The sequence below is a fragment of the Diospyros lotus genome, chromosome 8 (genome assembly GCF_014633365.1).
Source record: "Diospyros lotus cultivar Yz01 chromosome 8, ASM1463336v1, whole genome shotgun sequence".
NCBI classification, from domain to species: Eukaryota; Viridiplantae; Streptophyta; class Magnoliopsida; order Ericales; family Ebenaceae; genus Diospyros; species Diospyros lotus.
Genome location: NC_068345.1, coordinates 40,248,655 through 40,265,933, shown reverse-complemented (window position 1 = coordinate 40,265,933; position 17,279 = coordinate 40,248,655). Strand labels below are relative to the sequence as shown.

Below are 17,279 nucleotides of genomic sequence, written 5' to 3'. Positions count from 1 at the left end.
ATAAAAAACAGTTAAAACTTTAACAATTCATACAATAAGGAATTTTTGTGAAACAAACAGGCCCCCGTCCAAGTTTGTTTCCGGACCCACCAATCAAGTACAAAATGCCAAGGGCGGACCTCAACCCACACCAATCAAATTCAGTTTAATCCTCTTCTACACCTCCGGCTTCTTTTTCTGAGCAAGTGGACGCGCTCGTACTGAATTTTGAGACTCCGTGTGAGCGACCAAACGACGGTTGTAAGAGCCGCTGAGATAGCCTACCGCTTCCTCAGATGGTCCAAGGACCAACCGCCGACGATTGAGGTGTTTCAGTTTCCGGAGAGTTTCAGATGGCGATCGACGAGGAGAAATCGCCGTCTGACGGTAAGATCCTAGGCCTGTTCAAGCTACCGTTTCGACATACAGGAAATACGCATTCCACGTCATCGTCGTCCTCGTCTCATCATCATAGTCAACTCCATCAGAGTCATAATAGCTCGCTGGTAGAGGGATCGAATTCACAGAACACCGCTTCGAGCTCGGTCTCGTCCGTCGCCAGATCTCTACTTCCCACACGGCGTCGCCTTCGTCTTGATCCGGCGAACAAGCTTTACTTCCCTTGTACGTGCTTAATCTCGATCGATCTTTTACTTTCCTAATCTTTGACTTCTGACTTTGTTTATGCTTGAGATTTGTGCGATCCACGTGTTTTGGTAATTGATTCGATATTTGCTTTTCTTGGCGTACTTAAATTCTGATTTTGAACTAATTGCTGGTTCAGGCGAATTATAATCTTCTGATATAACTGGGAAAGTTTAGTTCTAAATTTGCTCTACAATCGTCAAAATTTAGTCACCTCTATGTTGAATTTTGTGAAAATATAAAGAATAGTCTTGTGCTTATTTCTAAGGAGATTATGAGGTAATTAGTATCCTGAGAAGGATTGGAGAAGTAGCAAAATTTCACTTGCAATTAATTCATTTGAGTTCAGAGTTATCCTTGTTTTGCCCCCTCTTTCTTTAATCAAGAAAAAAGAATAAGAAGAAAAATGAAAGCTCTATCTAGGGGTATGTTGAGTAATAGCTTTTTATTTGATAAGATGAGCTAAGTTGCTTATGGTTTATGAGCTTGATTTGTGTTAAAGATAAGGATTAAATTAGTTGGAGATTGAGTTCAAAATTTCTCTCTTGATTATGTATATCCTCTATTTATCTAAAATACTTTGTACATCAATCATAGAAAATCATTCAAAAGATTATGCATTTTATTGTTTTGGGTCCCATGTTTCTTTTAACATGGTATCAAAGCCTCCTTGTTCCTTGTTCCTATGGCATTTGGATAATGGCATATTGATGTCACTGGCCATTCTCCTTTGAAATCGGTTATGTTATACCTATTATTCTCCTGTGGCGGTATTTGAATACTGGTATTTTGTGCCATTGGAAGTCCCCATTTTGTTTGTTGGCCTGGCCAGGATTGTCCTGTGGCAGCATTTGGAACAGCTGTTGTTAGTCATTCTGTTTGTCTCGATTTTTTGATCAACTTTATGTTGATTTATGTCGATCAACTCTGAATTCTGGATTAATTTTTTGTTATTTGAAAATTTGATCATTGCTCTGGTTTTTCTGTTTCCAGAAATCAGGTTCACATTTGAATCCTAACTCTGCATTTGGTAATGGAATCAAAATTGGTTTTCTACAAACTTCCAATTGTTGCTTCAATTCAATTCTGCATTTGAATTAATTGATTTGATCAGAGCTCTCTATTCACATTTCAAGCTTGCTGATTTTGATTGTACAGAGAAGGGAAAAACTCCCATGATTTACAATGTGTTGATACTAAATGAAGGAAGAAAAAACTATCAAGAAAAGAAACAATGAGCTTTATAGGAAAAGAAATCACGAAAGATTTTACTGCCTTCCGTAGATGATGATTGTACCTTGCTTAGTTCTTCCATTAATTCCCTATACCATTGTGGATGCAGAATGATCAACAACTCCATTTGTTTACCTTGCAAGATTCCAGCAAAATCTGGTTATTGGGTGGTTGTGTTTTCATTTTATTTTATTTTTTCTTTTATATTTATATATATAATTATATCCTTGGCCCACTATAGTTTTTATTAACTATATAATTTATCTTGTATACTGTTAAAATTGGGAGCACTGGCAATCCAAGAAATCACCCTATAAACCAATGAATATGTTCACTCTTTGACACTCTCATAATCCTCAGTTTGGACACAAACATCAAAACAGAAATTAAATGAAATCAAAACAGAGCAGAATGAAACAAACAAGAAATGCAAACCATAAACATGAGACAGCAGATTTATCCTGGTTCAGATTGCAATATGCAATCCTACATCCGGCCTCTAAAACCTCCCGAGCAGCCTTCTTTTATTCAAAGATTGATCAGTATACAGTTGGTTCTTCTTTCTATTTCCTGAGTGCATCAAGCCTTCGCCCCAAGATTACAAAGCTATCAAACTCTAGCCTTTCTCTTGGAATGATCACTACTCGTTACAAACAGAAAATGAGAACCCTTCCATCACTCGACTACCCCTTGCCCTCTATTTATAATAGTGGCTGGATATCCCAATGAAGGCTATTAAATATTTACAGTTTAACCCCCCAACTATCACTAATTACATGATTGGGATATAAACATCTATTTAATGCTTCATTGGCCCTCAAATACACTGATATAACTGATCTTTTTATCCTATACTCGAGACAACTTTTAACAATTCTCCACTATTTGTCTTGAGTATACTTCAACATTCATCCATCCAAGCCTTGGCCTTCCAATAGATGAACTGAACTTGCTCTCATCTTGACTGCTACATAAACCTGATCACTCAAACACAACAAACATTAAGAATTTTCAAATGATGCTATAAATTTTGACAATGGAACACCCTTGGATAACATTTCAGCTGCATTCTATACCTGCAACTTTTATTTAGGATTAATTCCTCCTTCTCGAGGATTTCCCTAATGAATAAATTTCCTAACATCAATATGATTGGTTCTTTCCATGGTGGGACTGAATCTAAGCCAAGTGGAATGCCCATTGGCTCTTTCAACTTTCTCTACCTAGACATTCTTTTAGGGCTCCAATTTTACAACCTACAACCTAAAATACATAACTTTTTGTCTAAGTACACTCCACCATAAACCAAATCCATACCTCACTGGTACCTATCTTAAGTTCTGTTGTTTATCCATCCTAGGCATCACTCTAAACCTTTCTATCCCCTTGCTCATTTCCTACAAGATGATTGTCCTTCCCTTTCCTTGCTTAACCTGGATTTTGATCATCATGGGCTGCACCATACAAGACATCACTTGCATACACCCTTTTCCCCCTCACTGTTCACAAGGACCCTCACTGCCCAACTATCTTAAACACTAGTTTCTTTTGCAATTCAGCCCTTGCTTACACAATGAGGATGATCAAACACAAAAGAAATTTCCAGGTTTACCTATTGCTATACCCTGGTTCATAGGTTAGTTGAGGACATTCCCAAAGGACTATACTTGCTGTTCTTCTTTACACATCATTCCAGATTCATCCCTTGACCTTAGAAACAGCTAATTTCATGTCCTATTGGTAGAGTTTTCCTACATAGGTAAGAAACCTGGGCATACCTATTCCGCAACTCTACTACACCTAACCCCTCATACCAGAAGCAAATTCCAGCAAGATCATATTCAATTCCAGCAAACTCTTACGTGCTTGGGAATTTCTTAGGGACACATCATCTTCACTAGGTACACTTCACCTAGCTCCACCATGAGACAAGGCCTAGATAAATCCCCCTTGGATCCTAGAAACTGATCTCTAATGGGATTTTGACATATACAAGGTCTGTTTTGGAGACTTCTACCCTTGGTAACCTTACCAAACTACATGATTCCTATTACCTTATATCTTTCCCTCCCCTAATATCCTTAGCCTTAGATACTTTTCTCTATCTATTCTCCTAAGGAAATTAGGTTTATAATTAAACCAGGGACAAGTTTACAGATTTTAAACTTTTGGAAATAGATCCACCATGCATCCTAATTTTCACATCTCCAATTTCCATTGACTCTTAACTCTTAATAGTTGCCTAGTAATACCATTTTCTCATGAGGAGTACACCCTAAACCTAGAACCTATGCTTCTTTTCCAGCATTTCTAGAAAAAATTATAGGGCATCCACACTCTCATAGCCAAAACCATTCATGGTACTAGAACATTCTGGGCTGGTTCTTTCTTGAGATTCTTTATTTCTGTTTGGGAAATTTCTATTGATGTGGCCCTCCTCATGACAATGAAAACATTTTATTTTTCTCCTGCCATACTTAGATTTTGATTTAGACCTTCCTCTTTGCCCAGGATCATTCCTATCCGGTCTAGACCCAACCGAGAGAGCATCACTAACTGAGTTTTTATCTTCTACCTTTAGCTGCAATTCCTTAGAATTCAAAGCCCCTACTTCATCATCCAAAGACAGTTTATCCCTACTATGTTTCAAGATGTCAACAAAAGTCTCATATGATTTTGGTAATGAGTGCAATAAGACCAATGTCTTATCCTCATCATCATACTTAATATCAATATTTTCAAGATCTAAACATAGTTTATTAAAACTATCAATGTGATCTTGTAACTTTTGACTCTCAACCATCTTGAATGAAAAGAACTTTGTCTTTAAGTATAACCTGGCATAAAGAGTCTTGGTCATGTAAAGGGTTTCTAGCCTATTCCAAAGGTCTTCCGCGGTTGTCATCTTTGACACCTCCTGCAATACTTTGTCTCCAAGGCTTAGAATTAAGGTATTAAATTCTTTCTTGTTGATTTCCTTTCTCCTATCACAGATTTCCTTTTTTCTGTTCTTCAGGGAGAGACTCGGGTATTTTCTTTTCTGCTTCTAGGGCTTCATCTAGACCTAGGTTTCCCAATAAGGCCCTCATCTTCATCTTCCATAGGCCAAAATCATGTTGGCCATCAAATTTCTCAACATCATACCGTGCGGCAGAGGTTGAAGAAGCCATTCCTGTGGGTATGTGTTCTATTCTAATGAATCTTGAAGGTTCTTGATGAGAGACCTGGCTCTGATATCAATCTGTTAAAATTGGGAGCTCTGGCAGTCCAAGAAATCACCCTATAAACCAATGAATATGTTCACTCTTAGACACACTCACAATCCTCTCAGTTTGGACACAAGCATCACAACAGAAACTAAATGAAATCAAAACAGAACATAATGAAACAAACAAGAAATGCAAACCATAAACATGAGACAGCATATGTATCCTGGTTCAGATTGCAATATGTAATCCTACATCCGGCCTCTAAAACCTCCCGAGTAGCCTTCATTTATTCAAAGATTGATCAGTATGCAGTTGGTTCTTCCTTCTATTTCCTGAGTACATCAAGCCTTCGCCCCAAGATTACAAAGCTATCAAACTCTAGCCTTTCTCTTGGAATGATCACTACTCGTTACAAACAGAAAATGAGAACCCTTCCATCACTCGACTACCCCTTGCCCTCTATTTATAATAGTGGGTGGATATCCCAATGAAAACTATTAAATATTTTCAGTTTAACCCCCCCCCCCCCAACTATCACTAATTACATGATTGGGATATAAACATCTATTTAATGCTTCATTGGCCCTCAAATACACTGATATAACTGATCTTCTTATCCTATACATGAGACAACTTTTAACAACTTTTTTTTCTTGGGTACAACGCTCGGATTATGGCTTGATATGTTGTTGTTTTTGAATGTCTGGATTTCAAATTTATGTAGTCAGCAATATCTATGGATGACAGCTTAATTAACGTTGACAACTGTTGAGAGGAAGTCAACTTGTGAAAATCATAATGTACCTCGAAACATTCTCTTAGTGGTTGTAGCCATTTTTTTTATTTGTCACTTCAACAATTCAAATTTGATTACAGATTTTTTACTGTAACGTGAAACTTTAAATTCCTAATTCTTTCCCTTGGAATAGGATTATTTTTGTGGTCACTATGTTTAAATTTTGGTTTCTTTTTATGCTCAACCACAATTTGATACAGGATATCAGTCCAAGCTTTATAGGTTTGTGGCTTGTTTGTTTGGCAGAATGCTTTTATCTGGCAGAATTCCACGGACAGTCCAATTTAAGATGACTTCACCAGATAGTGTGTGGATGTTATTTTGTTGTCCCTTTATTTCTCAGTGCCATTCATGGGCTGAGTTCTTTTATTAGAAAATAACAACTTTCTAATAATAGGCGTGGATACAGTACTAACTTGCTCTGTTAGACTTTCCCTTTTGTCTAAGGCACTGTATTATGTTGTAGCATAATAGCATTAGCAAGGACCAAGAAGAACTTGGTTAGAGACTCTTAAATGTGATATGAGTTGTAAGGGCTTTACAAAAGATAAGGCCATAGAAATGACTGGCAAGTTAGGATTCATGTAGCCAAGTTCACATATTGAGATTAAGACTTGAAATGTTGTATAGGAGCATTGGGGCTTCATTTAATAGCCTGGTGTTTGATGGCCCATTAGGATATTGCTTTAGGATATTCCTTCAAGTATCACCTGCAGTTTGTTAGCGAGCTAGGAGCATGCCCAAAATTTGTAATCATTGGTTTCATTTTGTAGTACCATCTTATTGGTGGGGTTGAGGTAAGGGTGTGACTGAAGATTCATTAGAGATTCTTACTCCATATCATTTGCTCATCTAGACCCCCTATTGGCCAGGTTTGTGAATGTATAGGAGCTCTGTTGTCATGCCAAAATACACTTTTGCCAAGCATCACATGCTGATCAGCCAACATGAATGCCACTGTGATCGTATGACTAGTTCAACTCTTTTAACTAGTTTGCCAAGTCCTCCCATGTGTTTGCACTGTAGGAACATTGCTGATTTGTTAGCTTAAGGTAAGCTTTCAAGTGCATACAAGGGATTAACAACTGACTTTCGTAGCTTCCCACTTGATTATAGTTTGGATAGTTTTCTCCAGTAATCAGACGTCTTACTTTAATTCCAAATGTGCTTCTGCTGCATGTTTCACTCAATACTGTTTTTTGTTTGTTTGTTTGCTTGTGGGTCTCGAATGTTTTGTGTTCTTGTGAGGTGACCATTGGCAGGCTTGCTTGATGCCATCTGTGACAAGTGCCATGGGGCCCCATGCTACTGCAAAGTGTTGGCCCTGTGATACCAATCATGGGTTGTGTCTTTCCACAACCAAATTCTCTCTCTCTCTCTCTCTCTCTCTCACACACACACATACGATGTAGCTGTTCATGTCAGCTTAAACACGTTTTCTTTAACTCTGTCTATATGTGGCTTAATGATTTGTTTCAACAACTGCCCTCTTTCTTCTTTTTGCTTTGATGGCGTGTTCCCCATGAGGGCCACATGCATGATTGTGTTCATTGTTTCTTTTAACGTGTCCAAAAAACATGACCTATGTGTTGGGAACAATTCGCGTTGTCCTTTACATGATGGATAAAGGCTTTTCTCTTGTTGCCCTATTGCATTTATCCTTCTTCTAGTCTGGTTTATCTTCCTGCTATATTTCTTAATTTTGAGAAATTCAAGTTTCATTTATTTTGTCAACAGTTCATATTTCCATTTTGGTTTTTTTTGTTCCCCTTTTTGACTATTTTGTCTCTTTTAATGGTGGAAAAATCATCTGCCTAATTGCTCTTTTCTATCAATATGGTGAAGTATGCCATTAATGCACTTATCTCTTAAGTACCTTTTCTGGGATATTGTTGCGATTCCTTCTAGGATTTTTTTCCCATTTGATTGTGAAATATTGCGTGTGTGTGTGTGTGTGTGTGTAGCATCAATGGCTCGAGAATACTAATAGCTGCTCCTTTTTGAAATTTTTTTATTCTAACTTCCTACACTAATCCTTTTCCCATCTGTTGGATTTGTTCATTATACCTGACAATCTATTTATTGTTAAATTGTTTTGAAGATGAACCTGGTAAGCAAGTGCAGAGTGCTATAAGGATTAAAAACACAAGCAAGTCTCATGTAGCTTTTAAGGTATGGCCAAAAAGCTGTATTCAATTTTCGCCCATAATGTATAGGTTTCAGTCCGCAGATGCTGTTGGTTCTTGGATAAAGTACCATGATTTCTGGGTTTCATTGGCAGATACTTCGTTATTTTATGTCCTTGACTAAAAGTGAATCCCGTGTGACATCATAGCATACCAATACAAAAGTTTTGTTATTACACTTGATACATTGTTTAGTTTTTGTCGTTTTAGTTTCAAACAACGGAGCCAAAAAGCTGTTACATGCGGCCTCCTGCAGCTATTCTTGCTCCGGGTGAGAGTATCATAGCAACTGGTAACTCCTCTTACTTATTGTACTTTGTTTTCTAAAAGTGTTTTATCTGGAAGTGATGTGTACTTGCACTTGCATGCTCATGGATGTACAAATGTATTTCTTCTATCATTTTCATTTTTACTTGATTTCTACAAATTTTTACTTCCTGGCTAATTTTTATGAATGGTTCTTCCTAGTATTCAAGTTTGTCGAGCCTCCAGAAAACAACGAAAAGCCATTGGATCAAAAGAGCAGAGTGAAATTTAAGATTATGAGCCTAAAGGTGAAAGGAGCGGTGGACTATGCTCCTGAGCTGGTGCGTCTCACACAACTTAATTCATAGTGTTGCTACTTATAATGTTTTATTTTTGTCACTACTTTATTGGAAGTTGATTTTTAAGTGTTTTCAAGATGCTGTCACAGTTTCTGCATGGGTTTTGATAAGTTCTCCCAACTTTGGTTTTAGAACAGAAATCACTTTTTGATATTACGTAATGGCCAACTGTCGTGGCCACTGGTTTTGTTGAATGTGCAGAAAATGATAGATCTTTTGAAATAAGTCTATGAGGTGTAGTTTCAGTCGAAAATCTAAGGTTGCGTTCTCTTTGCTGTTTTCAAGTCATTTTTAGTTTTCAGTTTTCTAAAATAATGAAAACGCGTTCTTTTTGCTGTTTTTAAAAATGCATTTTTGAAAACAAAAAAAAATTGTAAAGAAAATTGAAAACAACAAAAAGTTATTTTGAGTGTTTTCATTCAAAACAAACTCTAAACTCAAAATACATCTATTTATTTATTTATTCATATTTTATTATTGTAATTGAAAAAAATATTACAAAATTCATTAACTTTAAAATGTATATATATTTTTAATAATATATTAACATTAAATATTTATAATTTACTTAATAATCAAATTTATTGAATAAAATATCATTAAAAAAATATTTTCAAAATTTCAAAGAGAACACGTTTTCTAATTTTCTGTTTTGAAAAATAGTTTTTCAAAATGACAAAAAGAACGCGTTTTCAATTTTCTAAAAACAGATTATCAAAACAGAAAACTGAAAATGAATTCAAAACTCAAAACTGAAAATTGAAAAGCAAAGAGAACACAGCATAAGTTGCTTGAAGGCTTGCATAAAAAAATGTACCCCCAAGTTTTCTCAGCACTTTCCAATTTGCGGCATCATTCATTGTTTTCTTTAAACTCTACGAGAGTGTTGCTGATGTTATTCCTGAAAAAGGTCATATTTTACTTCTGTTGTAGTTTGATGAGCAGAAGGATCAAGTGGCAGTTGAGCAGATTCTGCGAGTTGTATTTCTTGATGTAGATCGTCCCACACCAGTAAGTAAATCTTATCTAGACATGTGAAATATGATTCTAATCATTCTATATGGTTTAGTTCCCTTGCTATGCTATTGTTGCGGTTAAGCACGAGCTTATACTTGCATGAATGCACATTGATATAATGTTAATTCACGATATTGTGCTTAATTCTTTCAAGGCTTTGGAAAAACTTAAACGCCAGTTGGCTGAGGCTGAGGCTGCACTTGAGGCTCGCAAGAAACCTCCAGAGGATACAGGCCCGAAGATTATTGGGGAAGGACTTGTGATAGATGAATGGGTGAGCTCGACTTAATTTAAACCTGTGAATTCTTGCCTTTTAAAACTTTTAATTGGTTAAGTGTATTATCCAATTCTATTCTGATCTCCAGAAAGAACGAAGAGAAAGATACCTTGCTCGGCAGCAGGTTGAAGGGGTAGACTCCGTTTAAATTGGAGCTGTATTGGTTTCCAATCCAAGCATCCATGGAAAACTTTCTGGATGAGTCATTTTCTACCTTTCATCTTTTGGCTTGGTACACGGGATATTCTGTTTAAAGAGTTTGTTGATCAAGACTTGTTTTCTCTAAATGCAAAAAGAGTGGAGTCTAATCTTTGCATAAGATGCTAAGTACATGGCCCGTCTCCGCCAACCTGTAGATAATTATTTTTCATTTAATATTTGCTCTCTCTCTCTCTCTCATAAGGCGTCACTAGATCACTCTATTGCCGTTCTTGCAGATAACTTGATGTATTGTAATCAGGTGGCTCTACGTATTTATTAGCTCTTATTACTTTCCCCCTGCTTTCTTTGACCTTTAGTTATTCATCGCAACTTGTACGCTAAATTTTGACGGGCTTAAAGAAGGGTAAATTGTTTAGCCCGTCTATTTACAGGAATTAATTCGGACATTCAGAAGGTTTTCTGTAAACCGTAGGGCATTCTATGGGCTGTAGTTGGTGAGCCTTTGTCATGACTCACAGGCTGACTGCCCTATTTGCGTTGTCATATGGCTGGCTGGCTGGGTGTTGCCCTGCTCTTTGGGTCTCTGGTGCTTGTGCATTCCACAGCCGCCTTACTTTTCAATTTTGTTTGTTTATTATAGAAAAATTAGATATACATGTTCACTACTGTTACTTGTTTTTTTTTTTAATAAAAAAAAAAACTTGCTTAAATATTAAATAGAGTAGTTAGGCTTGTTGATTGGATAAGCGTTTGCTTTTAGCGGAATTGGATCGAGAAAATAGTGGATATGATGTGACGGAGGGAATCACCGAATCATCAGGACATTTATCCATTTTCCAGCTGCCTATAAATTCGGCCGTTCGTATAAAGATATGCCTAAATAATAAGGGGATAAGTGTTATGTAACAAAATCGCAACTTTTTTACACAAATCATTGAAAATTTTGAAATGAAAAAAGCATAGTATTTAATCATTATTAAAATATCATGTAATAAATACTTAATATACCGTTAGGAGTCTTAATTAAAATTTTGAAGGAAAAGAATAGCAAAATATCATTTTCCACCGGGCATGTCTTTACATTCATCAAAATAATTAGGCTTATAATTTATCAATCAACGAGAAATAAACCCATCTTACACTCTCTCGCGCAGGTGTTGAGCAAGATTCACACAATATATATATATATATATATATATACATACTACACCTACACTTGTGCGTGAGGTGAATTGAGCAAAGCTATCAGACTTTTTAGTATACATTCTTGGTACGGCATTTCTTTTTTGCTCGTTTCGGTGCTAGAAACGTGAGCAGAGATACAAGTAGACAAAATTGCTGAAACATGAAATTTGTGCAATAGCATCAAACAGCTAGCCACTGTAGCCACTGGTAAACTCATAAACCATGGATTCCATAAAACCATTGGTCATCCGTTACACTCCCCAACCGAGACCTTCTTCTCATAGTCTGCTATGTATTCCGCACGCCCCTTTCCTCCTCCTAATGCAATTCTGAAACAAACAGAGATGTGCTGTCTCAGCAGAGTGTTCAAGTTCGCCAGTGCAGCCATGGCCGAAGACCTCACTGACAGGTACTGCTTCAAGGATAATTCCGGCTGCCTTCTTCAACCCCTTTGGCCCGGCTGTTTGAGGTTACTCTCCGGAGGTGGTTTGTCTTTCTCAGAATCCGGCAAAGGGTCTTCTGGTGGAAGCAAAAGCCGGGGCCGGGACGATGAGAGAAAGCAGGTAGACGAGTCCCTTAAGAAAGTCATGTTTCTGAACTGCTGGGCGCAGAGTTAGTCCGTCGCTCGGTGATGGAGCTGCGGCAGGTTCTGATGAAGAAGTAAACTTGGCTGTAGTTATGCTTTTCTTGTAGTTTAATTAGCAATTGACAGAAAAATAAATAAAATCATCAGTTGCAGTGGGTTGAGAAATTAGAGAATAGAGATAGGAGATCGAACAGAATTATAGATATGTGTGTAGTTGATCTTTTCTTCATGTAATATCGCTGCAAATTATGCAAATATAATACAAAGTTGGCTCGAGTTTGTTCAAGTTCCTGGACAATAAATTGAGGTCTGCATGAGTCTGTTGTGCCTAGCTACGATTATGATATATATGAAGCCACACTGAAATTGAGATCCAGTAATTAATGGATGTTTCTTTCTTTATTATTTATTTACTATCACTGCAAAAATGGTTGATTTCTCTCTGTTGAGGATCAAGCCTCACTCGTAAATTAACTCATTGATTTAAAACTAAAATTGATGTTTGTTTAAGTTCCGGTCTGTCCCTGCTTCAAGCAGTGGATACGGGCCGTAGGCTTTGTTTTCTCAGTTCTCTGAAGCCGGCCTGCCCCTATCAGATTGCAGACAAAAACGGCCTTTGGCTATATATGTTGAGGTTTTATAAAGGGAAATTCACTATATATATATATAAATAAGAGGGGTTTGAGGAAGCCACAACCCAGAAAGAGAGAAGAGCTGCAACTGTTTGCCACCACGTTCCTAACCATAGCACTGATCTCTCTTCTCCTCATCATCTCCTTGGCTGAAAACAGATCAGTTCTTGGTGGAAATTAATCAGCCCTTGTATCATTTCCACCATTTCTTTTCTTTTTGGCTAAGTAAAGGGGTGGGTAAATTCGGATTCCAAGGTACATTAAAGAGCATGCTCTCCTTGAGCATATATAGCTTGGTAATGCTCAGCTATCATCACCAGTACCCTTAACTATGGGCTTCATTGGGGTAATAATCTTATGGTGAACAACCAACTCGGCCCCAATGACGAAGAGATGCTGCTCTTTAAGTCTTGAACTCAAGCCCTTTTCCGGACACGTGAATTGATCTTACTATAACTAGATAAGGAGGGCTGTTGCTGTGCCTCCATTACTCAAGCACTGAAGTTGACCACGGAATTCTTCAACTCCATCCCCCAATCTCAACTGCGATGCGCTCTTTGTGGGACTCTGGCTTTGTGTTGATGGAACTGCAAACTAAAGGAAAGGCACTCCCTTTAGTAGTTTTGATTAACCAGGCGAGCTTCAATCAAAAGTAAAGAGATGAATAAATTCATATCTCTCAATCTTATGTTTTAATTTGTTTTCATTATAGTTGAGTCTATTAGTTTTTATATATCCTGGTTCATCATTAATCTTCTGATTTCAATATTAAAATTGACCTGTTTATCGTATTTTTGTTATATCGAATTAATCTCGATATCTATTATTAAATTTTTAAACAAAGCTTATTTTATTTTTTAAGAATTAATAATTATGTTATTTTATAATAGAGTAACCCTCTTTTTATAACAAAACCAACCAATTGAATAGCATTACCCTTTATAATATACTCATATATTATTTATATATTAATATACTAGTTCTTATCTAAGAAACCCAACGGTTAGAAGGGCAGCCTACTCTTGTGGTAAATTACCAGAAGCCTGGCCCAATATGATAACCAAACCTAGAACTTTGCGGTAATGATGCATGGACGCACACAAGACTATAGGCCCAAATCCCAAGGGCAGCCCAGCCCATGGAATGCCTACGGTTTGCTGAAAAGTGACAACCTTCGCCGCATTCAAATTTAAACCAATTCTCCTTCAACTCTTCAAATTTGGACAAAGCAGTAAAATTAATTACGTGTCTCAGCAAAATCAATTGTTTCTTATGTTGATAAAAACGCATTTGTTAATCTGATAAGTGAAGGATTTAGGATAGCGATGAGTAGTCCATCTTAAAGTAGAAGTAAGATACAGATCCCAGAGGTCTAGTCGAAATAGGATTTCCATCAACTAGAAATTAATGTTCAACAGTATTAATGGTTAGGATTGAAATTTAGCGTAACATAGGAAGAAGATAATAATTTCAGTGTCCAACTAGTAATAGGATTTCTACGGAATTATAAGTATGTGGTAGACTGAATTCTGACTTCATTCTTCGCTTCAGATCTCTTCGGATTCTGATCATCTTCTTCTTCTTCTTCTTCTTCTTCTTCTTCTTCTTCTTCTTCTTCTTCTTCTTCTTCTTCTTCTTCCTCTTCTTGTCGCAGAAACACCGGTGAATTAATTAGGAGAAAACATGCCGGCAGCTGGTTTTGGTCCGGGTCCCGGCAACGGGAAGGAATACCCGGGCAAGCTCACCCCCTACGTCACCGTGACCTGCATGGTCGCCGCCATGGGCGGCCTCATCTTCGGCTACGACATTGGTATTTCCGGTAAGCATGTATATAAACGCAGTTGACGACGTGATCTTAAGATATTTCAATTTCCGGCTACATGTAATCAACGTATGTAATTTCAGTTGCGGTTAATAACCCTCAGCCCATGCATGAATTAAATTACACAGGTGGGGTGACATCAATGGATTCGTTCTTGGAACGGTTCTTCCCGTCCGTGTACGAGAAGCAGATAGTCGCCGACTCAACGAACCAGTACTGTAAATTCGACAGCCAGACGCTGACGACGTTCACGTCGTCCTTGTACTTGGCGGCGTTGCTGTCGTCGCTGGTGGCGTCGACGGTGACGAGGAGGCTCGGCAGGAAGCTGTCGATGCTGATGGGAGGCGTGCTGTTCTGCGCCGGAGCGGTCATCAATGGGTTCGCTCAGGCAGTGTGGATGCTCATCCTCGGGCGGATTTTGCTCGGGTTCGGCATCGGATTTACCAACCAGGTACGTAAATAAATTTAGGAAAATCTCTTTTTAAATTAGCATGTTTGTTCCGATCGAAGTTGGTTAATTTTGTTCGAGGCCATGCATGCTCTTTTTTGCTTGGATCAAAAGATTTCCGTCTTCCGATATTCCTTTTGGCTTGTTTTCTGGGTTCCCACTACCGTACGCGTGTGCATGAACAAAAATGGTAGTCTTGTCCTAAACAAAGATTTTTTTTTTTTTTTTTTTTATTTTCTGAACTAATTATTTGATTCTCTTAAGATTTCAATTTTTTTCTTTTCACGTCCCTTCTTTGTTTTCTTTCTTCGGACAATCTTAATTTAATGACAAATTTTGTTGCTCTCTGAAACAAATAGCTAGCGCATTGTTTTTGATTCCTAACTGCTTTCACTGCACTGCACTGTTGTTATCCAGATCTGATTCGGAATCCAGCTTAATTTCAAATGAGATCAATGTGTTTGAATGGATTTTCTGAAAGAAACTTCAGTCTGATCTTCGGATCCTACTGATTATCTTTTGCAGTTCTGTGATCTATTGATTCGTCATTCTTCTCTTTCTACTGCCATCCATATCTTATTGGCTCTGTGACCTTTTCTCTCTCTGGGTTGTTGTAATCAGTTGATACAGATAACTGCCATTTAATTAATTAGATAGATTAAATCTTGCAGGTCGATCTGTTGATTGATTTGAATCAGTTTTTATATATATTGCCACCCCATTAATTTTGGTTGGTTGGTTGGTTAATAAACAAAAATTTGAAGAATTCCTTGTTTCTCTTAATTATAGTAAGAGTTTATGTTTTGTTATTACAAAATAAAATTACTGACCATTTGTTTTTCGATATTTGGGAACAGTCTGTGCCACTGTATCTCTCTGAGATGGCTCCTTACAAGTACAGAGGAGCACTGAACGTTGGGTTTCAATTGTCTATCACAATCGGCATCCTGGTGGCCAACGTCTTGAACTACTTCTTCGCGAAGATCGAAGGTGGGTGGGGATGGCGGCTGAGCTTGGGCGGTGCAGTAGTCCCAGCCCTCATAATCACAATAGGATCATTAATCCTGCCGGAAACCCCCAATTCGTTGATCGAGCGTGGACTGCACGACGAAGCCAGGGCTAAACTCAAGAGAATTCGTGGCGTTGAAGACGTGGACGAGGAGTTCAACGACCTTATTGTCGCCAGTGAGGCATCAAAGCAGGTGGAGCATCCATGGATGAATCTGTTGCAGAGGAAATACAGGCCTCAACTCACCATGGCCATCGTCATTCCCTTCTTCCAACAACTCACCGGCATCAACGTCATCATGTTCTATGCTCCCGTTCTGTTCAAAACAATTGGCTTCAAGAGCGACGCTTCGCTAATGTCTGCTGTAATCACCGGGGGCGTGAACGTTCTTGCAACCTTGGTTTCAGTCTACGGCGTTGATAAGTGGGGAAGAAGGTTCTTGTTCCTCGAGGGTGGCGCCCAAATGCTCATCTGCCAGGTAATTGTCATTTAATTATATATCCTGATTCCTGACGGAAATTAATTAACTTTTTTTTTTTTTTCTCTAGTAAATACATTGTTCACTGATTTACTAGTATTATATTTTGGACAGGCCGTTGTTGCAGCTTGCATTGGCGCTAAATTCGGAATAGATGGGAATCCAGGGGAGGTGCCCAAGTGGTACGCCATAGTCGTGGTGACATTCATATGCATCTACGTCGCAGGCTTTGCCTGGTCATGGGGGCCTCTTGGCTGGCTCGTTCCTAGTGAAATATTCCCACTGGAAATCCGGTCTGCAGCTCAGAGTATCAACGTATCAGTCAATATGATCTTCACATTCGCAGTGGCACAGGTGTTCTTGACAATGCTGTGCCACTTGAAGTTCGGATTGTTCGTCTTCTTCGCGTTCTTCGTGGTGCTAATGACCATTTTTGTGTTCTTCTTCTTGCCGGAGACGAAGAACATCCCGATTGAAGAGATGCTAATTGTATGGAAAGAGCACTGGTTCTGGTCGAGGTACCTGAATGATCCCAACAATGGATCTGTTGTTGAGTCGACGAGTAAAGGTGGCCAGCCGCCTACTGAGTCTGTGTGATTTGCTCGACTGAGTTCATTTAGCTGCATAATTACGTACAAATTGGAGAGGGGGGATGGGGGAAGGATTAATTAGTTTGTCCACCTTAGTATTTTTTTTTTTTTTTTTCATATTCTGAAAAGAACCTTAATATATATATTTTTTTCTTTAGTCATATTTTGAAAAGAGCTGATGAATTAGAATATTATCTTATAGTTGGATCATCCTTTTTATTTCTGATTCTTTGGTAGCAGTATATAATATTTAGCATTCTCTTTTCTTTTTGTTGTAATTTACTGATTTTACAGTTTGATCTTTGTTGCTCATAACAAAGACCCAAAATGGCACCAAACCGTTGTAATCAAAATGGCTTTGACTCGTGCGTGCTAGCTATATACATACATCCATGGATGGACTGATTACGGAGTCATTTT

At 38.0% G+C, this 17,279-nt stretch overlaps 2 protein-coding genes across 2 annotated transcripts; both read left to right on the top strand.

The window, feature by feature from the left end:
• Positions 1 to 132: 132 nt before the first annotated feature.
• Positions 133 to 10,442, top strand: LOC127807916 (vesicle-associated protein 4-2). Its single transcript, XM_052346141.1, has 7 exons — positions 133 to 603; positions 7,964 to 8,034; positions 8,259 to 8,340; positions 8,517 to 8,635; positions 9,587 to 9,664; positions 9,825 to 9,944; positions 10,036 to 10,442. The coding sequence occupies exons 1-7, from the start codon at positions 333 to 335 to the stop codon at positions 10,093 to 10,095; spliced, it is 801 nt and encodes a 266-aa protein (XP_052202101.1). The 5' UTR covers positions 133 to 332; the 3' UTR covers positions 10,096 to 10,442.
• Positions 10,443 to 14,062: 3,620 nt separating this feature from the next.
• On the top strand, positions 14,063 to 16,952 carry LOC127807318 (sugar carrier protein C-like). The gene is made up of 4 exons (XM_052345035.1): positions 14,063 to 14,331; positions 14,463 to 14,785; positions 15,640 to 16,269; positions 16,384 to 16,952. Exons 1-4 carry the CDS (start codon positions 14,196 to 14,198, stop codon positions 16,864 to 16,866), a joined length of 1,572 nt encoding a protein of 523 aa, XP_052200995.1. The 5' UTR covers positions 14,063 to 14,195; the 3' UTR covers positions 16,867 to 16,952.
• Positions 16,953 to 17,279: the final 327 nt, after the last annotated feature.